We start from the raw sequence: 26,235 nt of genomic DNA, 5'->3' as shown, positions 1-26,235 counted from the left end.
AACTGGCAAAGCGAGATCTGCACTTTGCGCTGCAGCAATGACAGCCCGTTGCGACTGCCAATGCAGACTCCAGCAACAGCCGTCTGCCACACTGGACTGGCTCTTCGCACTATGGTGACAACATCCCATGCCACCCTCCATACTCTTAGCGCTAAAGTGACGACAATCCACAACAATGTCCCTACTCCTCCTGGCCTCCTTCAATTAATCAATCAAGTATTTGTAGAGCCCACTACTCACCCGTGAGGGTCTCATGGCGCTAAGTGGTGGGGATGGGGGGGCGACAGCTATTGGTCGAACAGCCAGGTCTTGAGACCTCTCCTGAAGGTCAACAGGTCCTGAGTGTGGTGCAGGTGGGCGGGGAGGGTGTTCCATGTCTTTGCTGCGAGGTGGGAGAATGATCTGCCGCCGGTGGTCGTACAGCAGATGCATGGGATGGTGGTGAGGGTGAGGTCAGCGGAGTGAAGCTGGCGGGTCGGGGTGTAGAAGGACAGTGGTTCGTTGAGGTATGCTGGTCCGGGGGGAACAACCATTACAACGCAACTTTTACAACGCACTGCCATTACAACGAAACTGTTACAACGCAAATACTGTGACAACGCATGCCATTACAACGCAAGTCTTTACATCGACTTGCACTAGATGGCGTGCTAACATTAAAAATAGTGTAGTTTACTATCCAAACACCTTCCCTACTGCAACGTGGACTGGAGTTAGAATAGTAAATTACCCTTTTTTAATGTTAGCACGCCATCTACTGCAAGTCGATGTAAAGACTTGCGTTGTAAAGACTTGCGTTGTCACAGCATTTGCGTTGTAAAAAATTCGTTGTAACAGCATGCGTTGTCCGGTGTGGTGGAGGGCTTTATGAGCGTGGGTGAGGAGTTTGAAGGTGATCCTCTTGTCGACCGGGAGCCAATGCAGATCTCTTAGGTGGGTGGTGATGTGGCTGTGGCGGGGGAGTCCGAGGATGAGGCGTGCGGAGGCGTTCTGTATGCGTTATAGTCTCTTCTGGAGTGTAGCCGAGGTTCCTGCGTAGAGGGTGTTGCCGTAGTCCAGCCTGCTGCTGACGAGTGCTTGCGTGACAGTTCTCCTGGTTTCGGTGGGGATCCATCTGTAGATCTTGCGGAGCATTCGGAAGGTGTTGAAGCAGGAGGAGGAGACCGTGTTGACTTGCTGGGTCATAGAGAGCGTTGAGTCCAGAATAAACCCCAGATTGTGTGCGTAGTTTGTCGGTGTCGGGGCAGCTCCCAGTGAGTTCGGCCACAAAGAGTCATCCCATGCGGAGGGGGTGGAGCCGAGGATGGGGACCTCAGTTTTGTCTGAGTTCAATATCAGTCGGCTGCGTTGGGCTTCATTCCTTCGTCGAGGTTGGATTTGCGATATCCGGGACTTTGGTGAGGGAGAGGATCAGCTGTGTGTCGTCGGCGTACGAGATGATGTTGAGGTGGTGAACTCGGATGATGTTGCCGAGCGGTGCCATATAGATGTTAAACAGGGTCGGGCTGAGGGATGATCCTTGGGGAAGCCGCAGGTGATCGTGGTGGCTTCGGATTGGAACGGAGGGAGGCGGAATCTCTTGGCTCTGCCGGTGAGGAAGGGGATTATCCAGTAACGGGTTTTGCCCCGGATTCCTGCGTTGTGGAGACATGTTCGCAGAGTGCGGTGGCAGACGGTGTCGAAGGCGGCCGAGAGATCCAGGAGGATGAGGGCCACGATTTCGCCCTTGTCCATTATGGTCCTTATGTCGTTAGTGGCGGCGATGAGGGCGGTCTCGGTGCTGTGGTTGCTGCGGAAGCCGGATTGGGAGGAGACCAGGATGTTGTTCTCCTCTAGGTAGTCAGTCAGTTGTCTGTTGGCGGTCTTTTTGATGACTTTTGCCGGGAACGGGAGCAGGGAGATGGGTCGGAATTTCTTGAAGTCCTTTGCGTCCGCCTTGGGTTTCATGAGGAGAGCGTTGATCTCGGCGTGTTTCCAGCTCTCTGGGAAGGTGGCGGTCTCGAAGGAGCTGTTGATAATCTTTCGGAGTTGGGGTGCGACGATAGAGCTTGCCTTGTTAAAGATGTGGTGGGGGCAGGGGTTGGAAGGTGAGCCGGAGTGGATGGTGTTCATGATTTTGAGGGTATCTTCCTCGTTGATGTTGGTCCAGGATAGCAGAAGGTCGGTGTGTTTGGTGGGTGTTGGGTCGGGGGTGTCGGCGTCTGTCGTTGGTGCCTGGGTGTCGAAGCCGTTGTGGATGTCTGTGATCTTGCGGTGGAAATGGAAGTCTTTGCACTGGAAATTGGAAAGATAACTTTTTTAGCAGGACTAACCTGGTTCCTGTTGCTGGCCCAAGTTCCATGATAGAGGTCAGCCTGAAATTGTGAATGTCCCCCTGTCTACCGCGTCCAGATGACCGCAATAGCACTTTGTGCTTTTAGGTGCTTTTTTCCCTGAAAAATTCAAATTGCTTATCTCTGATTCTACGGATTGGATTTTTGAGGTTCTGGTATAATTATTATTAAAATGTTCTCTTTTTTGTCAAAATTGGTTTGAGAATTTTCTTGTGGTGTATCTTTGCTTTTTTACTGTTTGTGTGTTGCATTCGTACTCTACACAGTGCCTCTAAGTGAAAACTGACTGCTTTGGTGCCAAGTTACCAGATGGTTAAGCGCAGGTTAATTTAATGACTGTTGTGGTTCACCCTGACAATATTGTGGTTGTTGCTTGATTGGGGTTTTCATTCCTTACATTGGTGTCAGCGGTAGGATCCAGTACTTGTGATTGTGCAATATCACTCAGTGATTTTGTATGCCTCTAAAATTTCATATAAATAAATTGATACAAGATTCTTTTTTTTCAATTCTCCTTGATTGACCTCTTTCGCTTTTTCCAAATTCACTTCCATTCTGGCTGAGTTTGTGCACCTTTATCTCTTGCCTGTCAGCATGGAATTTGACCTCACTAACCTGGAAAGATACACTGTGGCAGATCTCAAAGGATTCTACAGGGAGAGGGGGCTTCCAGCAATCAAGATTTCCAAGAAGAAGGAGCTCTAGAAGGCACCTCTGGAGCTAGAAGGAGGCCCAACAGTTACAGTTCACAGCAAAGGAACAAGAGTAGGGTAAGGATATGGAGGAGCAGAAGAAGGAAACAGAGGGGGAGAATGAAATCCTCCTGACAATCACCCAAGAGGAGAGAGAAGGACCCACAGGTGTGAGGTCCTCTGCCAGGACCAGAGCAGGCAGCAGTATCTCTTCCTGTAACCTGTCCCCTGAGGACCTGGAGGGCCGGAGAGCTGAGAGAGATTTTTATCTGCAGCTGAGCAAGCTAAACGATGAAGGAGGCAGCCGCAAATTGGGAGGCTGTTAAAGAAGAGGGTGCTCCAAAAAGGGCCTTGGAGAAAGAAGGACTGAGGCAGAGATTGCCACAGCCAAGGCGAAGGCTGAGCCAGAAAGGGCATTGGCAGAAGGAAAACATTTGCTGGCTCATGAGGTGAGTCGGAAAGAGCAGGACGTGAAATCAAAGGAGATTTAAGGCTTATGAGTTTGCCCTAGAAATGCACAGGGTCCTGAGCAGGTTTGGGGGCCAGTCTTTGGATGCACATTCCCAATCAGAGGAGGGATTCATTACTGTTCTCACTCCTGTGTAGTAAAGGCCAAGGTTCAGGATAACCAGAAGCTGCCCTAGCAGTCCTGGGTAGATTATGTGCACAACTTTTGCAAGGCACTCGAATGTTGAGTGAAGGGCTCTGATGTGAAACATTATATTGTGTTGTACAATATGATTGCAAGAGAGCACATGTTCAGTAGTTACTTGGCAGAACTGTGCCAACACCTAATAGACAGCAGGTTCAATAATCCTAGGGAGCTTGTCAAGGAGGTGGGCTCCTGGCTCAGCACCAGCGTCCATAAGAAGGTATCTGGGAGTGACTGAAGTTTGGTCTCCCCAGAAGAGTGATGGGGAAGTTGCGGGAGAGAAAGACAAGTCCCAGGTTAAGGTAGGGGGAAAGGGTTCCCATACCTCTTCTGAGAAACAGGGAGATAATCTAGTGGGCACTAGGACAGGGCAACCCATGTCAACCCCGGTGGTTTGATTGTTCTCAGTTAAGACAGAAGCAGGGAGACTCTGTCCTAAGAAACCACCCACTGATGGGAACCCTACAAGAGTGGCCAATATGGCCTTAGGGGTAAGTAGTCCCAGGTGCAATGGTTAGAGCATGACCTAGTCTCCCTTAGTTGAGAGATAGACTCAGAGGGCAGACGTGTTATCCATGTGGATAGGAGTCACCACTTCAAACAGATCACAGTGAATGGAATCCCTTTCACTACTCTGAGAAATACTGGGGCCAGCCAGAACAGGGTAGTGGAGAGGCTGGTTTCTCCAGTTCAGTAAGTGCCAGGACAGGTGTGTAGGTTAAGCCAGGCCCTTCAGCAGGACTTCATCCATTCTATGGTCCTGGTACCCCTAGAATTTCCAGGAAATGCGTTACCACTGGCATTGGCATTGTGCTGGGAGGGAAGGCCCCCCAGGGTGGCCTGAAAGCTCAGGTCTCCGGTAGTACTACCTCCACAGGGAGAGTTTGATGCCTAAATCGAGAGGAAGGGGCTGGAAGTGGAGACAGTCCCCAAAGGAAGGAGCAGTGGTTAAAAGCTTTGAGAGCAAAGCCCCCCAAGACTGACCCTTGTGAGGCCACTTCTGATGTGGAGGTGCTCACCGTGCTGTCACAGAGCCAGAGGTTTGTACCTGCACCAGGCAGACACAGACAATGCCTCGCTTGGCACCAGTTCAGTCTCAGGGTACAGACCCTGGGCTTAGATACATGTCTCAGGTCACTGTCCCTCGAATGATGGGAGGTAGAGTGGAAGCAGGGTGCCTAACACAAAGGGATGCTGACCCCCATTTTGAGAAACCTCTGAGGTATGTCAAACCTTAGAAACAAGGAAGGAACTCCTTGCCAGCCCCATGGAAGAGAGTGAGATCTATCGAAACTCCCGCTTGGAGCCTCCACTTGGCACTTGATACTGACAGCTGTCAGTGGCCTTGGCGGATTGTTGTCCTTATAGGAAGAATTTTCCTTGGGATGGAGGCAGAAGTCTAATCCAAGGAGCAGAAGGAGCCACATCACTTTGTTTCGCCATGGTGGTACTGTTTGCCTACGGGAATGCACCTGCGAGCAATTAAGATTAGGAGTCTCACAGATGGAGTCCATAGGAGAGGAGATGCATTCCCCAAGGGTCAGTCCACTGGCTCAAGAGAGTATTGACAGAGGGATCCAACTGGGATCAGAAGGGCATAGAACTGACAAGTGCCACTGGTGAAGATGCCCCTTGTTAATGTTTATCACCTAGGCAGGAAAGCCCATCAAGGTATTGATTGGTCTACCCTAGCTTTTCACTGGAAGCGGGTCATGTTTGACCTGGCCTTCTCTGCTGGGTCACCTCAAACCTTTTGTCTTCACTTCCTTCCTTTGCTGAACCCGCTTTTGTTGGCTTTTAGGACTCTGAGTACTTTACCACTGTTAACCAATGATAAAGTTCTTGTGCTCTCTCCCTAAAATTTAGTAAAATTGGCCTACATCTAATTGGCAAATTGAATTAATTATAAACCCTTAGTATATGGTGCTAAATGTACCCCAGGCCTGTAAAATAAAGGCTGCATGTGGGTCTGCAGCACTCAGTGTGCCACCCACTAAAGTAATCCTTTACAACATGTCTCAGGCCTGCCATTGTAACCTGTTCTGGGGTTTTAAAGTGTCATTTTGGACCAGCAAAACAAACTTTTTTGCCAGGCCTAAGCCTTCTGTTTTAATCCATATAGGTCACCTCTAAGGTATGCCCCAAAGGCCCATAGGGCAGGGGGCATTTTATTTAAAAAGTAGGACGTATTCTCAAGTTTTACATGTCCTGATAGTGAGAAACTCCAAATTTTGTTTTTCACTACTGTAAGGTCTACCTCTTCCATATACTTACTGGGGCTGCCTTATTACAATTGCTAACTTTTGATTGCAAGCAGGTAGAAATGTCTTGTTGCAACTCAATGAATTGCAATGTAAAAACCTCTACGCTTTTAAAGTTTGATTCTAAGTCACGATTCTGAAAATACCAATTTTAGAAAGCTGTCATTTTCTTGTAATAACTATTTGTGCCTCCTGACAGTTTCTTTGGTCAAATAATGTGAATGGCTCTGCTGCTGGGCTTTGGTTATTATTCATAGACACTGTGACAAAAGGGGACATGGTGTTAGCAGAATGGACCATCATGCCAGGATGGATGGGACCAGAGCTGTTCCCTGCCCTACTTTCTCTTCAAAGGGCTTGCCTCCAGCCAAAACAAAAGAACCTGCCATTTGTATTTTGACACCCCAGATGTCTCAGAGCCTTGGCAGGGGATGGGAAGTATTTTCCAGAACCAGATTTGGAAGTAACATAGGGAATCCCCTCACTTCCAAAGGCTAGTACCACCCACTGCCCCACTGCCCAACCTGCTCTTTGTGCTCCAGCGTCAACCGTCCAAACATTGTGGTTGTTGCCTGAGTAGGGTTTTCGCTCCCTTTAGTCAATAATCCCATTTCTTACACTGCTCAATTAACAAAGGGTTTTATGCCTGATTCATTTATTTCTCATATTTAATGTATAAGGAGAAAACGCCTCACAAAGGGTATGGATATTCTCTAAAAGGAAATTTACCATGTTCCCAAATTGAAGCCACAGCATAATGTGGAGTTCTGGTTTACAATATGTTTATTGTCCAAGGCCAATGAAAATGCAATTTTATTATTCTTCGTAAGTTGCCGGCTAAGAATCAGCCTAAGGCCATGAAAGAACTTAGGGCCCAATTTAGATTTCGGTGGAATTGGTTACTCTGTAACAACAGTGGCGGATATCACGTCTGCAGAAATCTAAATGCCATTATTTCCTGTGGGATTTAGATTTTGGCAGATGGGATATCCATCACCGTTGTGATGGAGTAACACATTCGCTAACATTTAAATTATGCCCTTAGTCAACCCTTGAATTATAAAATCCAGTCAGAATTTGTCTGGTTTCCACCATCAATATGCCTGAGAAAAATAGATTTGCCTTGCAAGCAAGATATGATCAGTAACATATAGGTTGATGGGGCAAATTGGGTGTTTGATTGAGGGGGTGTGAGCTCTTCTCAAGCAACAGCCACAATGCTTTTTAGTAATCATGGGCAGAGCTGGTGGAGCGGGACTATGCGAAGGTCCACAGAGTTGTGAACAAACTCCATGGAACTCCGCTCCGCCACCCGCCTCCAACTCCCTTTAAAAATTAATTAGACATGAACTAAAACAAAAAAAACACTTACTTACCTGTACAGCGGCGTTCCCAGGCTGCCCTCCTCCTCTTCCTCACCAACCCTCTCCTACGTTGAGTGATAGTTGCAAAAACTGCGCATGCACGCTCTCTCGCACATGGGCAGTTTTCGCAATGATCACCCAACATAGGAGAGAGACGCGAGGAAGAGGGCAGCCTGTGGACGCCGCAGTACAGGTAAGTGTCTTTTTTGTTTTAATTAATGTCTAATTAATTTTTAATACTGGGGTAGAGGCAGGGGCTGGATAACTACGCTCCACTGCGCAGTGTGCAGAGATTTGCCTACTCTGTGTTCCACGGAGAACACGGAGTAGGCATATCTCCGCACACTTTGCAGGTGGAGCAGAGTTCTCCGCCCGCGCCTACTTGCTAGGGTGAAGCACATAAGACATTAAATTAATCTGTGTTTAACCCTGTGATAACTCAGCACAAGAGCAGTCAGGCTTAACTTAGAGGCAATGTGCAAAGTATTTATGCAACACCCACCCAGCAATAAAGAGAAAACACAACACAAAATAAGTCCTAAACACATTTTGAAAAATAGAATACATTTTAATAAATTATTTGACACCAAAACTACAAAAATCCAATTAGAACAGGAGTTATGAAATTTTAGTTTAAAGTGAAAAATTGTGCCTAGAAGATCAAAGCGACAACTGCGGGTATCTGGTCGCGGGAGACTTGGGCAAAGTTGAAAGTTAAGTCCAACCATGATGTAATGCAGTTCAGATACACAGAGTGGATTGGGCCCAGTCTTGGCTTACATACAGACTCAGAAGAGTTTTTTTGTGGAAATTTCTGAGTTCCGTGGAGCTAGGCAGCTGGCGGTGGCAGAGAAGTAGGCATCAATATCAGGGAGCCGCTGGACAAAGTTGCAGTGAAAATTTCTACTTTTGGACTTAGTCTCTTTTATGAAAGACAAAAATCTCCAGTGGGATGAAGCAGCAGACTGTATCCATTGAGGACTCTGTAAGGCCGGATGCTCTTTCAGATAGGAGCTGCTGAATAGGATTTGCTGCTGCTGAGAAGAATGTAGCTACCGCAAAGTCAAGCCGACCAGTGATGCACCTTGGGCAGATCGACAAGCAGGGAGGTCCCGGTCTCCTTTTGGTTCTCAGAGCACATTTTGGCAGAAACATTTCAAAGTCATAAGTTCTGGATTTGGGTAATCTGGAAACCTTAAGCACCACTTCCAAAGGTCCAGGACTGGAGGGGAACCACTTAGAGGGTCACAATTCACTGAGCCCAGGTGCGGGTTCAAGATGTCTGTAGCCTTTTCTGCCCCTGAGGCTCTGATCAAGAGGCCAGGCAACTAACCCTTTGAACTGCCATGGAAGTCCTGGGTTCAAACAGAAGTGCCGGTCACAAGCAGCAAACCTGTCCTCTGAGGGCAAGCTTCAGGAAGCAAAACAGTTCTTTTAGAGTCTGCCCCCCACAAGTGTGGCCCATCCTACCGCCAACCTTGCTCTCAATTGTGTGACTGTCTGGGAGGAATACACAAAGGACAACTCCCACTCAAACCTAGTCATGTTACCCAAGAACAGGCTGCAGACCCTAATTGTTGTACAAGCACCTCTTGTATTTGATTTAGGAGACTGCAAGTTACCCCATCTGTAAAAAGAATCTAGGCTACATTTAGGGTTTACATGACTACTGAGTAACCTCTTGCTTCACTAATGGCACTGTTGCTGGGGCCTAGATTCTTTTTATAGATAGGGCAACTTACAGTCTACTAAATCAAATATAAGAGTGCTTGTACAACACACATCCTAAAAGCATGCATTTAGAAGTGTGCTCATTAGTGACAATAAAGAAAAACGACAGTCTGTTGAATAAAATATTTGATTAGGATAACACATTTTTCGACAAGCAGAGAAGCCGGTATCGATTCCAGGTTATCTGGTTTCACATTTTGTAATTCAGCAGCAGATGGGTACCTTTATTTCTCTCTCCTGTTCACATCAAAGGTCAATGTTTTGTCTTTCATTCTTGTCTCACTATGAGAAAACTGGATCAGAGACAATAGACCCAACTCAGGGTCCCCAGATCCACCTAGGATGCATTTATTTTGGGTGGATGTCCCACCCCAAACATACCCCTGAAGCTGTGCCCTTGATGATGGCTTAGAATGCTCTGAGCCCCCTATTAAGACTGCTGAGCCTTCTTGAGTTTGCCCTCTGTGCCCTCAACTGAGACCTGTGAGATAGTGCTAGCATCACAAAGCCACAATTTATATAGGTCTAGCCTTAAAGCAGAACTCTTACAGCTGGACCACAGGCAGCATCAAAGCGAGGGTGAGCTGGCCTTGCATGGACTTGTTCTCTCAGCTGACCATCAGCAGTGCACCTTGTTCTGTGTTCAAAGCATTTCTGCCTGACTGACTGATTGAGTATCACTATATTCGTTCACTGATCTACTGTTAGGGCTTTCAGCTTCTGGTTGGCCTTCCCACAAACACTTTTGCCTACTCCCCTCCTATTTAGCTATATTTGTTTTTGTTGGCCTTAGGACTCATTGCGTTACCCTATTACATTTAACATATGATAATGTTTGCTTGGGAGCAGGTAGAAATATCTTTGTTATTGGGGGAGAGCTATGAATGCTTCTAAAAGGTATCCCTTTTTATAAATGTCTGACTATGCAGTGACATAATATGATACAATCCCTTCAAAAATCAGAAAAGTGTATTTCTTTAACAAGCAGGTGTCACTCCTGCATATTAAAGAAGTACACTTTTTTTGTAATTTGAAGGGATTGTATCACATTTTACATTATGTTTTTTGCACAATATGCACACCAAACACTTTCATGGCTCGGCCCATGCACGGACTGTTAGAGCCAAGCCACACCCATGACTTAGCTCTGACTTTCCTGGCCCTATAAATTTGCCTCTATGTCCTCCTCTATTTGTGCCTCTGGCTTAGTATATGGGGATGCAAGTCACTTAATAACATTATTTTTAAAAGGACAAGAAATATGGAGCCCTGCCTATATGCATCGATTTGACAACTCTACCATCTGCACTTCTTATGGCAGAGACGAAGAAGAGTGTGTGCAGTGCAAATGCAGATAAAATAAGTGGTTCCAAGGCAGGGAATTCAGGCTATAATGTTGTACATGACTGTAGTCATGAGTTCCTAGGGAGAACTACCAGTCCCAGGTGGGGTGGACAGAAGCACAGTTTCAGCAGTGATGTTTGGGGTGTGAAACTCCTCAAATGCAGCCTTGGTTTGGTAGTTGTGTCTGGGGGTTCTCAGTCAGGTCTGCTCTGCCTCTTCTCATTTCACTAACATATTTTAACTTCAGTTTTTGGTTTGGAACCTTCAATATAAATCAGTAAATTTTTATTTGATCCAGATCTCAACTGAGAACAACAAATACAGAATTAAAATTATTATTAATACTCCTAAAAATGATTAGATAAAAAACTTTTGCTTTTTAGACTCACTATAAGATGGTACAATAGCAATATTCTACCACCTACCCATACAACATTCGAAAAGAATAAGATAAGATAAAATCTTCAGATTGTGCTTATAACTTAAAACCGCTTCAGAAAGCTTTTTAAAAACTTAAACAAGTTATGGCAAATAAATTCATTAACAGGAGAGTTACACAATCTTGGGCCGAGAATGCATCATACTTTAATTGAATTGGGGTTATATAACGTCGTCGAGCAGCTACTATACTCACATTGGGACATATTAGTAAAACGTGAAGCAAATCTTGTTGGCCACCTTTGCATAATTCACATAAACCTTTGGGGTTATTAGTACCTTCCCACCTAGCTAAAAAAGTGGCTAAAGGAAGTATACCCAAACTTAAGAGAAGAATACAGCGCCTTACTCCGTGCTCTAATTGAAAACGCAAATAGAGAGCATAGGTTTTAAATTCTATTTGTTCTGCAAACCCTTTATAATGCTTCAATTGACTACAATGTTCATTATCAGATTCATAACTGATTCTAGGGGCCAGATGTTTTAAAAACAATTTCAAGTGTGCTGGGGACCACTCCTGTAAAAGTGCAACCGTACATTGAGAAAACTCAAATGCTTTCACCATATTCCTATTAAAAGTATACCCAGATGCTTCCACTCTAAAAGTCTCCAATTCTAACATATGTCTTAAGGTGTCTGGCGCTGTATGTAATAAATTGTACGCCCACCTAATGATATTTTAAATTACTCTGGCTGAGATTCCCATTACCGATAGCTCAAGACGTAGGGCTTGAACTGGTACCGACTGTGACACTTTTAACAGTTTTCGGAGTATGGTCCCTTCCTTTACTTTTATAGATTGCCATGTTTTAATTTGTGAATATTCCATGGCATATGATAAAATCGGAGGGATTTTTATACCGTAGACTTCCAGCATTGGTGTAAAGTGTCTATTTCCCGTGGAGAGGTACAGTCTCTGTAAAGCCCCAACGTGAGAATCTGCCTTCCGACTCAAGTGGCGGAGGTGGGCTGTATCTAGCAGATTGGAAGTAAAAATACGACCCAAATAAACATACTCTCTTACAGTCTCTATCGGTTCGTCTCCTAAAGACCAAATATATGGTAAGGGCTTCCTTCTGCCACTGAAGGGGAGTGCTTTAGTTTTATTAATATTTGGCACCAGAAAATTTTCGGTTGCATAAAGGTTTAATTCATTCAAGGATCTTTGTAGGCCTATCGGAGTCTGGTCGAGTATAACAATGTCATCGGCATACATTAAACAGAGTATGTCAACTTGAGCTAATTTAGGAGGGTCATTTTTAATTTGAGAGAGACGCCCCGGGAGATCGCTGATGTAGATGGAAAATAATAGGGGAGCTAATAAGCATCCCTGTTTCAGCCCATTTCGCGTAGGGATGGGTTTGGTTAGCCCTTTTTCTCCCCCCATTTGGACTCTGCACCATGTTGATGTATGACGGGAGATTATTATTGTTAAGAGATCTTTGGGAATCCCCATATTAGCCATTTTTCTCCATAGTGTCAATCTATCTACACTATCGAACGCCGTCGAAAAATCAATAAAAGCACAAAATAAAATTGGATCATTTAACTTAACAAACATATCGAGCACTGTTTGGAACACAGCAATATTGTCCAATGTAGAACCTTCAATATGTGTAGGGCCACATGTATCAAAGTATTTTTTTCATTTGCAAGCGGTGTGAATGCAAAATGTCCTTCTGAATGTATGAATGGCTTTGGGATTTGTAATTTGGGTAACCACAAGTTTTAGTGATTACCTAAATTGTGAATGCAAACAGGGAATCGCAATTTGCTATTCTCTAATGCACATGTAAGAAGCCTTTCCTAAATGCGAACTGTGCATTTAGGAATCGCTATTACCATTGATTTCAATTTGATGGTAAACATGTGCAATTTTGGAAAACGCAAAAAAAAAAGCATTTTCCATAATGCCATGTGGCACGTGTCTTACTTTTGCACCTCTTTTTAAGGGGGGGGCACTTCAGAGAGGCCCCTGTGCACCCTTGCCTTTGCATTATCTAATTTGCAATTACCAAATAGGTCATTGCAGTTTAGGTAATGCAATACCATTCGCACCTATGGGACTTGAGGTCCATAGGAGCGAATTGAGTATCAAACAAATAGCAATTCCCTAATTGCATTTGCGATTTTCAACAAATTGCTATCAGAGAATCGCTATTTCCTATATATTTTGTTACATCACATTTAGTGTTAACCCATTTGCGATTCAGTAACATTCGCTAATAGGTAATGGCAAAATGTTAGTTTGATACATGTGGCCCATAGTGATTGGTTTATGGGTGCAAATGTACTACTTTTTGGAATTCACAAACATTGGCAATAGTATCCTTTATAAGCTGAGCCAGTCTTAAGTATCCAGACATACTTCTGGCAGTCAAACGCCCAAAAGGTGATGGGATTGATGCTTTCAAATAGTATAACCAGTGACAATCGCTCGTGGTAGCATTCCAACTAATAATTTTTCTCCCACTGTGCCACTCTAGACAAAGTTCTACCTAATACAAATCAATGCTGACCCTATTCCTCATGGAAATAGTCTAGTCCGTACCTTGGTCACCTCACCCCGACACCCTGCAGCCACTGCTTTTCAGTTGGGAAATTTGAGATATACAACCACTAAATCACAAAGATTACGGTACACCCTTTAGACAAACCCAGAACATGTGGTTTACATTTACAATTCAGCATGTATTCTCAAGAATTCCACCTCTAAGTGTAACTCATTCATTGCCGGGTTTTCTTTGCATTCTGGGACTTGTAGTCCAGTTCAAATCAATAGAAAATGAGGACTACAAATCACAGAATGCAAAGCCAAGGCACGATCTGGACAAGGTACACACACGTATACATGGGAAAATTGAGAACTCTGATGAACTCGACGTAGGCCACGCACCCATTGTCCACCAGAAACACTTCCTGTGCTGACTAGGGGTGGGCGGAATTTGCGTAATCGCGTTACGCAAATCTCCGCGAAACAGTAAAAAATCTCCGCGAACACGCAGAAATTCCGCGAACACGCGGAATTGCTTGCTCGCGATACTTTTTTCCTGTTCGCGATCGCTGTTTGCGTGCTCGGGGTGAAATATCTCGCGAACACGCATATTGAGAACGCGAACAAGCAAAAAATTTCGCGAAGTCGCGGAACGCAGATTTTTGGGCAATTTCGCGTTCTCCGCGGAACGCGAAATTACCCAAATTCCGCAAATTCCGCGAACGGAACGGAATTTACCGCCCAGGCCTAGTGCTGACTCAGAACAGATGTGATTGTTTTTCGTTTAAGAAGCTTGCCTTTGGACAACGTATTCGGATAGCCTTTTAAAGGGAATTGATTATTGCAAATGAAATCTGAAATCCTGCCGCAGTTGCGATTTATTTCCATCGATCTAACGATTCTGATAATATGTTAAAAGATGTTGAACACATTTTCTTTTATATTCCTTTCGTTCACATGAACGATACAGAGGCACCTTGTCGTACTGTAATCACAAACAACATGCCTCAGAGCATTCTCTTTTTTAACCATATGTCACTATTCACTAATTCTAATGTTCACAAACCTTTAACGGGAAACATATAGAAACTAGACGTATATATTTATAGCAACATGAAAAGGTCGGGAGAAAGTATGCATCCAACAAACATAAAATGTAAAACAAAATGTTGATCAAAGGTTTTGGAATAAATGCCGTTCAATTAATCTCGTCAAAACCTACATTATTATGTGAAATTCCGCTATAAGGAAATGTCCTTTAGGGATAATAGGAGAATAGTTCATGGTGCTAGTCCCAAGGAATTGGGGCACTGACTGCATCTTATTGTACAGTTCCATAGAAGAACCTCCCAACGTGTATCAGTTCATCCATCCAACTTCTAATCACTTAACAGAACCAGACAATCGAAATGAAGGTCATCAACACCTCGGTTACAAATACACACCACAATGGACAATCAGAATGTATAATGGGAGTAACAAATTTAGCAGCCACATGGCAATCATTTTTAACTGCCTTTTTGTTGCTTGGTCAAGCATATTCACCTTACAGATTCATGCAGTCGATCACCAAGAAGGAATGACTGCAAATGGCATGCTTGTGCTGTAAAGTCACCCGCATGTGTTGCCTCTGCTGTCTAGCTTGCATTGTGTCTGCTTATTTGACCATACATGTTGCCTGAGTGATAACTCTGTGCCACTCATCTCTGTTTCTTGTGTTGTTGATCTGTGGATGCATTATACGAAAGCCAGACCTGTTAGATGTGTCAATGCTAGTTTTATTTGGGTTGGTGTGTTTTAATGTGCCGAAGCCTTATATGCCCTTTTGCTTTTATATGACAACTCTTTTGGATACTGAATCCCACACAGCACAATCCCTGGCACTGTGGATATCTTCATATTAAGGACAAGAAGATGTGGTGCATTATTCAGTGTTTCTGTGATAATAATGCATTAGGAATGAGATCACTCAGAGTAAATACTTTAGCTAACATGTTAATGTGGCATTAAATACAAAACAATCCTGGTTCAGTCACAGAGCACAACAGAGTAAGTTTGCTCAGGTGCAGATGGTGGGCGATGCTGTGCAGTGCTCAGCAGGTCTTGAGCCTGGATGGAGTGCACAGCACAGGTTGTTAGTAACGTGCAGGGTGCAGTAGTAGAAAGTGTTCATTTTTGGATAACTTTCAATAGGAAAAAAATATAAAATTGATTCAGAAATGACTGAAAAATAATGCATTATTTTCTGCTACAATTCTAGTTTTGAAGTTTTTCACTCTTGTAAATAGTTTATGGAACTCGGTCATTAAAGAACTTGATTTGGCACTGAACCTCAAAGCTATTTTGTAAAAATGTGCATTTGAAACGTCAGCGGATACAATTAAGAAACCAACAAATTGTGTTGCTTACCCTAATGGCATGCTTCAGTTCATGCGCATCAAACTGAGCTGGACTCTTCAGCAAAGCCAAAACAACATCCTCATAGTGTCCGGAAAGAGCTTTCCTCAGCGCCTCCTGTAAAGGCTGAGGTACAATTCAGGAAGACAAATAACAAATGGTCAGTCCATTTAAAAATCAACGTCTAACTGATGATTACATCTGAGTCAAACACTTACGGACCAATAGGACTGCTGCTACCCCCAGGTGGTCTTGCAGCGGTCTGAGGCTTAACAATATTCTGGCGGTGTCGCTGAGGCACCGGCAAGCATATTATGAGTTTCCTCATCGCCACAATTTTCATGTGAGGAAACTAAGGGGGCTCTTCAGTACAGGGCCCCCTGTTGCCTCAGGGCCAGGAAATGCAAGCAGGGGGGCACTTGTTGTGCCTCCCACTATGCATGCAGCTCCAGTTCCTGCATGGCATGGACTGTTAACAGTCCATGCTGTGCAGGAACGTGCTTTGGCAATACCACAGCAATATCTCTCTGGGCTACAAGGGATAACGTAGCCCCTGTCGATTTTGGGAAATATGGCTGACCTACACTACTGTTGCTAAATCCATACTATGAATGGTCTTAATGCACGGTAGTGGAAACTTTATCTACACCTACTTCATGACGTTTCACCCATATTAAGTGTCAACAAAGAGGGTCACAATAATAGTTCATCATTACAGGAGACAAAAAGTAACATGTGTATCTGAAGAAATTCCTTTCATGAAAAATCCTCCAGTAAAAGCATTTTGGGCCGGAACATTCCAGGGTAGTGGGAGTTTGTTTGAAGTAAGCAAACCCTGCAGCTTTGGGAAATTAAAATATGTGTATTTTTGGGGGGCAGCAGATTGGATCACTATTTTTAACGGGACATCCGGTGAACGATGCCACAATACCCTAGGAGACATCATCATTAAAGGAACACACTAGAATGCAGATTGTTGGTGATTGTTAGAGTAACAAGACCAGGTAACAAGGGCTGCTTTTTCTCTACTCTGAATAGGCCCTTTCAAGGTTATAGTACCTTAATCAAGATGGTGGAGAAAAGGACACTGCCTATAATTTGGATAGAACATTTATCATGCTAACAAGTGATACGTTGAACCAGTATACCACTGGGATGTATGCCAATGTGTCACTGGAGCATAGAGGTTCAGGTCTGCAGTAGAGTTCCTACATAGACTAATCATATCTAATTCTGTAAGGTGTGCACCCTGAGTTGCAACTCCAGAATATCAATTTACCACAATATCGAGGACAAAACATCGAAAAAATATATATTGACAGGTAAGTGATGAATAATGATGAATACATTTTTACCCTAAACTATAATTTCTGTGATCTATCGATTGTAACCATACCAGTGTCTCTTGTTATGATGATGTCAGACCTTTCCTTCGCTGACTACCTCTGATAACAAGTGTAATAATATGTGTATTCTCATGGCATTTTACTTCATTATAATTGTGAACTTGTAAGCTATTCCAATTTTACCCTACCCTCACTTCCTGTAAAGTGCTCTGATACCCACTAGGGTCATGTTCACGCTATACAAGCTTGATAAATGAATACATAATTAAAATAAAATAGGTAGTACCAAACTCCACATATTTGTACCTACACTGTACATATATCTTCATGGTACGTTGATGTGAACTTAGGGATAGTAAATCTATACTCCCCTAAACTCACTAACCTTTTGATATTTTGTACCTCAAAATTCTGTCCTCGATATTAATTTTATTACTATATTCTGGGGTCGATGTTCAGTAGTACAACTTCTGGCAACCCTGACCACTCTCTACTTATCTTTGTGAATGAGAGAATTTTTTTTTGAGTTCCAATTTGTACAGAGTGAACACCTCCTCACAGTTGCTATTTCACCCTGAAAGAAAAGGACAATATAAATATGAATGAACCACCTGTATTTACCTTTCCTGTAGCTTGTAGGAATGCAACTTTGATCTGTTGTTTTTCAGTATTGTTTCGCTTTGTCAAGATATCGGTAATCGTATCTTGGTCTACTCCTATGGGAGGCGGAAAAAATAAGCAATTTGTAATAGGTACCAAGGAAACTCGGAGTCAGGACATATCTGTCTGTAGCAAGGTACAAGGAGGAGGTAAGTGTACTATAAAACAGCAGGCCTACCAACAGACTCACCAGAGCGGCCTAATGCAAAATGATGGAGGAGCCCTGCAGAAAGGGACAACGGGGCCCTAGTATCCCATATCACACAGATATTCATTGGTCTTGGGCGGAATGGGGCCACCCTGACTTGTTGGGGGAATATCGCATGGTAGTTTGCATGCATTTACAATGACCGCGTTGTTACATCGCATACCTTGCCAACAAAAGTCAGAACAACGACTTGTTGTAGGGGTGCTGGGTTTTGGAATAGTATAATTTATAATTCCAACTCCAATCTATGCAACAGTAGGGAAGGTGTTGGATTTTACATTCAACACCTTCTGCCCCCTAACCAAGTCGTTGTTCCAACTTGCGTTGCAAAGGTATGCAATGTAACAATGCGGTTGTTGTAATGACCGCGCTGTAATGGCAGGCGTTATCTCGCATGCGTGGTAAACACTCTTTACCAGTTGGGGGCTCCTTGGAGGGATGGTGGCCCCCCTGCACGCAGGGGCTGCAGAGGCTGTGTTGCGCCCTCGGCTCACCAAACACAGACCTTCTGCGAGGAAGACTTTCACTGGGGCAAAGTGTAAGCGAAAGAAAAGATGTACTGCTGTATACCCAAGCTAAGTTCCACCTCTCACAAAGTATCTACTCACAAACAGAGATGTGCCTCAGGATCTCTAAAACATAGTTAACAATGCATGTAGGGATCCCGTTTCATTTCAACAGTTAACCATGGAAAGGTTGCTAGCAGAAACAGAAAACGTCACAAATAATGCAAAATGTTTATTAAAAAAATTAATGGTAAAGTTGTCTTAACTAGATTGCATTAAGTCCCTCATTCTGGGAGGTGCAGTGGAACCCCATTGGTGATCAAATGTTAGTGATAATGTGGCAATCGGCAATTCCAGGATGTGGAATTATAGTGGGGTAACAAATAATCCCCTGTGAAATGGCAACATGTAGACAACGGAGTTTAAGCAATCGGTTCTCGAAGTGATTCCTCTTATGGGTGATTACCAGCCCCCAAGTTCAGTGAGGTTTAAGCTGGTGAAATATCAGTGGAATTTTGAGAGTGCAGTTTTTCTGCTCATCTAGTAACCCATTTTCAACAAGAACTCCCTTTCTAGCGAAACTCAATTAACAAGGCCTATTAAGCATGGTCTGTTTGGGGGGAGGGGGTATGAACTGGAGTAATTAGGTAAAATTAGCATCTATTAGGCCTTATAGTAGCACCTCAGGAGGAGGTAGATATTCAGTAAAATATGTCGATTAGGAAATTGCTGGCTTCCTGAAACCAGTTTTTTTTTTTTTTACATACAGTGCCCCCCACTTTCTTTGTTCCAATGTTTCCGCCTCCTCCTTTACCACTGACACCCAAATGGTACTTCTGACTTCTGGTGCCGGGCTCCATACTTTCCAGAAACATTCCAACCTTAATGCCAGACATGCGCTGTGTAAGGCCAGCAATGCGCATGTCTAGAGTCTATGTGGAGTTGCCCAATACCTGCACTACCCCAGCGGCATTTGCCTCACACTCCTATCCCTGTGGTTTCTGTTTTTCTCCTGTGACTGTGCTGCCTGTTTTATTCTTCAATCGGAGTTCCTGTCAGTGGTGCAGGAACCATTGAGGTTTTGAATGAAAAGCATGCATGAGAGAGATTGTGAGTGACAGAGAGTGTTTGTGAACCTATATGAGCACATATGAGAGTGTGTCCACGTATTCATTTGAAGGTGATAGTACATGTGTGCATCTGTGAAAGAGTATTCTTGTTCTCTACTGGCCTGGCATATATGGGGGAAATTTCTGGCATATTCGGTGTTAATTCCCGGCATTGTCTCCGGACCTGGCATATTGGTGATAATTGTTATCATTTTTTGGAGCCCTCATGGTAAAATGGTATGAACCCTGGGCAAACTACTGGTGATTATTTTTTTTGGGGTGGTAATTTGTAACAATTGTACACCGCCCACTACAGAATGTACCCTCACTTGACAAACTGCTGGCCATGGCACATTGGTGGTAATTTGTATCATTTTGGGTCTATCCAAGGGATGAAGGTGGCATTTCTTAGCATTACAGAAACACCCATGGCATATTGCTGGTATTTCTTAGTCTTCTGTACCCATCCATAGCAGGATGGTGGCTATCTCTGGCTAAACCGCTGGCCATGGCATACTGGAGGTTACTGTGAGCATTTAGAGGAGCACCTGTGGTACGCTGGTGGTAGTTCCTGGCATTGTAAAGCCTATCCGCAGAGATGGGGCACATCATGGTTCAAATGCTGAACTTGTCCTATTCAAGGGGATTCTCGGCAAATTGGGGCCATCAATGTCATGATGGTTAGCATAACAATGATAATTCTTGCAAGAGTGAAGGGATACATGACAGGAGATGGGGATACGGAAACACTTTCAGTTATAGTCAAACCTGTGGGCTTTACTGACTGACTGACTTGCATTTTTAATTCGAAACCCTGTCTGGCCAACATTTGTATGTTTAAAGAGAGAACTTTGTTTTGCCAATGCTTGGTTCCATGATGTGATATGATTTTGCTACATCTCTGATGCACTAAAATAAAATTTTCAGTGTAGGACTGGCGTTGCGGGCAGTCTGACACTCTGGCACTGCCAGATGGCCTGACTTAAAGGGCCAGTGAGTGGTCCATACTGTTTGGTCCCACAGGGCGTTATGGAACCAAAATAATGGCCCTTCAAGCAGTGCCAGACTGACAGGCCAGTCTGACACTGACATTTACATCCCATTTTTATCCCATTTAGTTGATTTACCACTAAACATTAAATTATGTTTTTATCTTTCTTACCCATATTTCTAAGGGTTGAACAGTGTTCAGAATGATTATGTACATTTTATTCAGATTCTATTCTCTATTGCTACATACATGTACCAAGGTCAGGCCAGCATCGAGCAGAGTTGGTCAGAGCCTTCTCAGGCCGTATCATAATTGGCCCCACGGAAACTAAACCGCCCAGTCAATCCGGCTGGCTTCCAATAGGCGGAAGGAGCCCGTCGGCCAGTTGAAACCGGTTCGTAATCACAAAATGCAGGTCTTTCTGCCCTTAGGATTACAATGCATGGTTTCCAGCATGGATTCTATGCTGGCCTGTACGACAGGGAAACCATGTCAGAAAGTGTGTTTGGGGGCCCCCAGCTGGGCCCCATTGTGTGTGTGGCCTCTGGTTGGGAGCCAAGAGGTCACCAGGTGATCCCTGCACCCAATAGCCGGCACCTTGAGGTGCCTGCCACAGGGAGCAGGGATGAACAGCACCTCTCATTTCCCTATGGGAACATGTATTGCAGATGGTTTATGAACAGTGTTCGGTCGCATCCTAATTAGGTGGTCAGGACCCTTGACCAGAGGTCGATCGGTCCCAGGACCGAAACAGTGTTGGGCGGACTTAAGTCTACCCAACATCATAATTAGGCTCTTAGTCTTAGGTACCTTTTAGGAGGCCTGGGGAGCAGGTATGAATAGACGACTGAACTGTGATGCAAGACTTTAGATCTGTTTCACATGTTTTTATGATGAAGGCATCTTAGAGTTAATAAAAATATCTGGCTGAGGAAAGCTGTTGAAGGTGGCAAGAGCATCCGATTGACATGAGATGCATACCCAGCCGATGAAGATCGTTTTTTAAGATGTTGGGGGTAGATCTCAAATGAGCTCAGAATAAGCTAGATGCTGTTGAAATGATGAGAGAGGTGATCTGATGGAAATACTTGTAAATGAAATGTGCTGCATTTTGCGAGAGCTCTTATATCAGCCTGACGACTCTTGGGGCCCGATTAGGATGTCGGTTGGATGACCACCGACAGGCCGGCAGTGGCAGTCCAACCGACAGCCAGGATAGCAGTCCAACCAACACATTATCATGCAGTCTGTTGGAGCATCAGTTGAACTGTAATCCCTATAGGGGTAGTGCCTGCAGAGGCACTGCCATAGGGATTACAATGTCCGCCCCCCATGCCTTTCGATCTGACCATCATGTAGAGGCAGACGGAAAGGGATTTTGGGGGCCTTTAGCAGGGCCTTCGTCCCCCGTGGGCCTTCGCTATGTGGCCAGGGGGGCACATGTGGTGGCCCTCCAAACATCCATGTACTGTGTGCCAGGCACCAAATTGTGCATGGATGTTTGCAAAATGTCTTTTTCCACTGCACCGTAGCACAAGCCACAATGAAAAAAGGCATTTTCAACCGCCTACACGGCAGTCACATTCTAATTTGGTGGGTGGAACTGCCGACTACATGTCGGGCGGTTCCATTCCCACGGCTATGTCAGTCAGATGCTTATCCTACTGCCAACGTAATCAGGCCCTTAGTGTTAAAGCCCTTAACACATTTTCAGAAACCTGAACTGCTCATGCAATCTGTGCACACAAAGAAGGAATTTCATTGACCGCCCTGATATTCAAATAAAATACTTCAAGTGAGTCACGGCTATATTAGAACAAAATCTTCCATTGGCTTATGTTCACAGTGCAAGAGAAAGGCTGAGCTACCTTCTGGATTTCTTAAGGGCAGAGACAAATATCAAAGCTTGAAATTGGCCTAGAGAAATGGAAAACTTACCCTGTAGAAAATCTGTTGACCCATGGACCACTAAACATGCACAGACTTCATTAGCAAACATAGTTACAAAAGAAGAGGATACATTTGAGTTCAGTATTCAAACTGTCCCATTTACGTTATATGTGTGATAGTTTGTTTAATAGATTCAGAACCATGCTGAAGCATAACATGTTGACTAGCCAAATGAAGAAAAAAAACGTATAGCCAGGGCTCTTTTCTTGAATAGGCAAATGCCATAAATCTGTTCAATTAGTAGAAAGAAGTTGAAAAGGCTGTGATCACTTGACCCGTTAGTGTAAGATTATATTTTTGCTAAAGGACAGGGAATTTTCTCTTAGGAATTGGAAAAGGGATGGACTTCAAGGCAGACGATCAAAAATTACGATTCCATAACTTCTTTGGTGCTCACAATCACTATTCTGTTTTGTGGCCATCCAATATCATTTAGTTTGAGCTCTTCAACCTGCAGACTGCTTAGCACAGTCTCCTAACTGAGCGGGTATCAACCCAGCATCATCTGCCACTTGTAATAGAATCGGTTTGGCTCTGAACTGGAAACATGAGGGCCAAATCATAATTATTTGTGAGTAGAGGAAGAAGTCCTGCAGGAGCACTCTTTCACACAACTTCACTGTAATACAGTAGTACTACAGTTGTGCAACTTCAGGTACTTAGGTACTCAAAAAGGCCTTAGTAATCAGGCTTCAAAATCTGCAACCAAAACAGGCAACGACACGAAATAAACATGGTATAAATATGCAGCTTTATGAGAATAAGGTAGACCTCATGTGTAAGGAAAGTCATGGTAGATTCAGAAAGATAATATTTTACATTAGATTTTGCTCTTGCGAAATCCTTTTAATCCCTTTTCTCATTTGACTTGAAATGTAAGCAACACATGAGCAGAAACCAACGCACTCAATAGTTGGATAACATAGTGGATATGTTGCACTTTAAGCCCTTTTACAATTAGATAATTTCAAAAAAACTTAATTTGTGAAAAGCGTTACAAATTAAACATTTTGTTTTAGAAATTAAAATAGTGACAGAGAAACACAAATATAGAGAATAACTCGTTATAAATGTGTTACTGGTTGAATTGACAATATTGAAGTTTATAAAGTAGGATGCACAGCAATCTTGAAACTTCACCATTCCATGATAACTACAATTTTAAAGCTGCAGGAACCTCAGGCCTCTCCGGTATGATTTTAGTTACTTTCTCCAATGCCTGTGACGCGTTATTTCACCAACCCCAATCTCATCCATCCCACACCTGCCTCAGAGTCAGGCCACGGGTTTGACACACTACAGCACATGACTAAATCTGTACTCCCCAAGATGGTCGATGGGTCAAGGCAGCACCATCTAGCTCGGGTTCACCTCAGTGGGATTCCAATCGCTGTTGCAAGGGTGCAGTCACAGCCTACCTCCGAAAAAGCAGTATACAGTAGGAAAACACAGTGGCGTAAAGGTGTGACCTTCACCTTCCCAAATATGTTGCATCTACAGACAGAGTTACCTATCTGTTGTTGAATGCTTAATCTGAACAAAAAATAGTATAGTGAGCTTTGGGTCAGTCCCTTGCCCATGATCGGAAAGCTTTCTTGTCTAACTCAGTCCACCACTTTTGATTCAATGGCTTTTCTCCCTATTCTTGTATTTCCCATCCCCTGACCATCACTTCTTACTGTCATTTTGACTGGAGCGTCCGGTCTATTGGGGCTGAGGGGCCATGCCCCTACACCTTTTGCCCCTCACAAACAGTGTCTGTCAGGCTGCACAAAGGTCAGCCTGACAGAAACCAGTTCAAGCAGCCAGGAGCCACACATGCACAAAATGTACAAGCTCCTGGCTGCCTGAGCTGAACTTTTCTGGGCTGAGGAAGTCACAGCTGACCTTAGGTCAGCCAATGAGGGAAGGCAGCAGTCCCAAGCCCCCTGGAACGTTGTAGTAAGCACACTTAATGTAGGAACTTCAATAGAAGCTTTATTTAAGAAGCCAGGTACAAATGCATGCAGCTCAGTAGAGGAACAGCTGGAGAATGCATCATAACATTCTCGTATTCACCGTTGTAACAAGACAGTAACTTATGACATACCCCTATTCTGATTCCAACCCACCTTAAAGAGATATGCCTGTTACTACACATCCCCCTTCTTAATACAAATAAAAAAAAAAATTTTTTTTTAAAAAGAAGACGAAAATTCAAAAGCGAACATATTCCTCATATTTCTTTGGAGTTATTATACGTCTGCCAAATGTGCTGGATTTGTTTTCCACACTGTTCTCTTTGGTCACGATTCCATTCTGCAAACCAGATTCCCCAACATTCACATGATTATCAGATTCACTCCCTTCGGGGTCAATTCCCCGCTCACCTCCACTAGGTCCTGAGGAACTTCAAAACTCACTCCATTGTCCAAACTTGGTGTAACCCGTGGACCATCCAACAAATGAGAAGTAGGATCCTGAACTCCAGAAAGGAAACCAGACTCAGACAAATTAGACTTCTTAGTCACATCTTCTCCCTTCTCAACAGAAAGCAAAACATCCATCCACCAATAATCTTTTTTCTCTTCCATAACATGCGTCTTCTTTCTAACAATAGAATCATCTGAAATGGAAATCCGACTCATGTGAAGTACACTACCATCATCCAGTTCAACCGTGTTTCGCATGACTTTAGTCACAATCCTTGGATCAGAAAACCTAGACTGTAACTTACCCACCTTTATTCCACATTTAACCCTGACACTTTGTCCAACCTTTTTACAAACTTCTTTGGTACCGTGTTTAGCATCAAAATAAAGTTTATTTTTGCATTGAGAGTTGATTATGGATTCCTTTACCTGTTCTCAATCCCAGTCGTACTTTTTACTTCTACCCATCCATCAGGGATTAATTTTGCAATGAGGGAACCTTCCACGCATTAATCCAAAAGGACTCTTCCCAACTGTTTCATGGACAGTAATTCTGTATGACCAAATCAGCTTGTTGAGTTCATCATCCCAATTCTTGTTGCTTTTTTTTGCTAACTGTAAGACACCTTCCAATACTCTATTAACTCGCTCAACAATAGAATTACCCCTGGGGTGATACAAGGCAGTACATTTTTGTTCAATCCCAGTATTATCCATGAACTTTTTCATCAAATCTGATTTAAATTGAACTCCATTGTCGGTTAATATGGAAACCGGAAACCCCTCTCTTAAAAAACATTTTCCGAAGAAACCAATAACACTCTCAGTGTCTATCTTCGTGAAGACATCAACCTCAAGTCACCTTGAAAAAAGGTCAATCAATACTAAAATATACTTTATAACTCCATCTTGCCAAACCATGGGTCCCATGATATCTAATGCAACGCTTTCCCTTGGTAAATTGGGACCATCAAGTGAAGACATAGGAGGGTTGAGTGTCTTTTGTGCTTTGTCTGAACTTTCACAACTTACACAAGCACGTACAAATCTTTCGATGTCTAAATCAATTTTCGGCCACCAATACAATGCCTTAATGTTTCTCTTAGTACGAGATACACCTGGATGTCCCTCATGACCGATCGAAACAATCCTTGCCCGCATGCCTTTAGGCGGTACAATTTTTTTCTCCTCTACAAATGAATTCACTGTCTATACCCAACTTGTCACGTACCTCCCAGAATGCTCTTAACTCCACATTGAGTTTGCACTCGTTAGACCACCCGTTCGTGATCCTGTTTTTGACATCTAACAATATATCATCCTTCTTATATTCTTCTTCCCAATCACT

The 26,235-nt window shown here is 43.7% G+C and overlaps 1 protein-coding gene across 1 annotated transcript in view; it reads right to left on the bottom strand.

Moving 5' to 3' along the window:
* LOC146866036 (annexin A1-like) overlaps positions 1 to 26,235 on the bottom strand; it is a 190,871-nt gene that overhangs the window by 69,574 nt on the left and 95,062 nt on the right. The window contains exons 6-7 of the mRNA XM_085640226.1: positions 17,674 to 17,768; positions 15,719 to 15,832 (exon numbers count right to left, since the gene is read on the bottom strand). Of these exons, the coding sequence (XP_085496352.1) occupies positions 15,719 to 15,832; positions 17,674 to 17,768 (209 nt within the window). The remainder of the gene's footprint in view (positions 1 to 15,718; positions 15,833 to 17,673; positions 17,769 to 26,235) is intronic.

This window comes from Triturus cristatus, chromosome 2_1 (assembly GCF_964204655.1).
Source record: "Triturus cristatus chromosome 2_1, aTriCri1.1, whole genome shotgun sequence".
NCBI lineage: Eukaryota > Metazoa > Chordata > Amphibia > Caudata > Salamandridae > Triturus > Triturus cristatus.
This window is presented reverse-complemented; position numbering and strand designations above follow the sequence as displayed.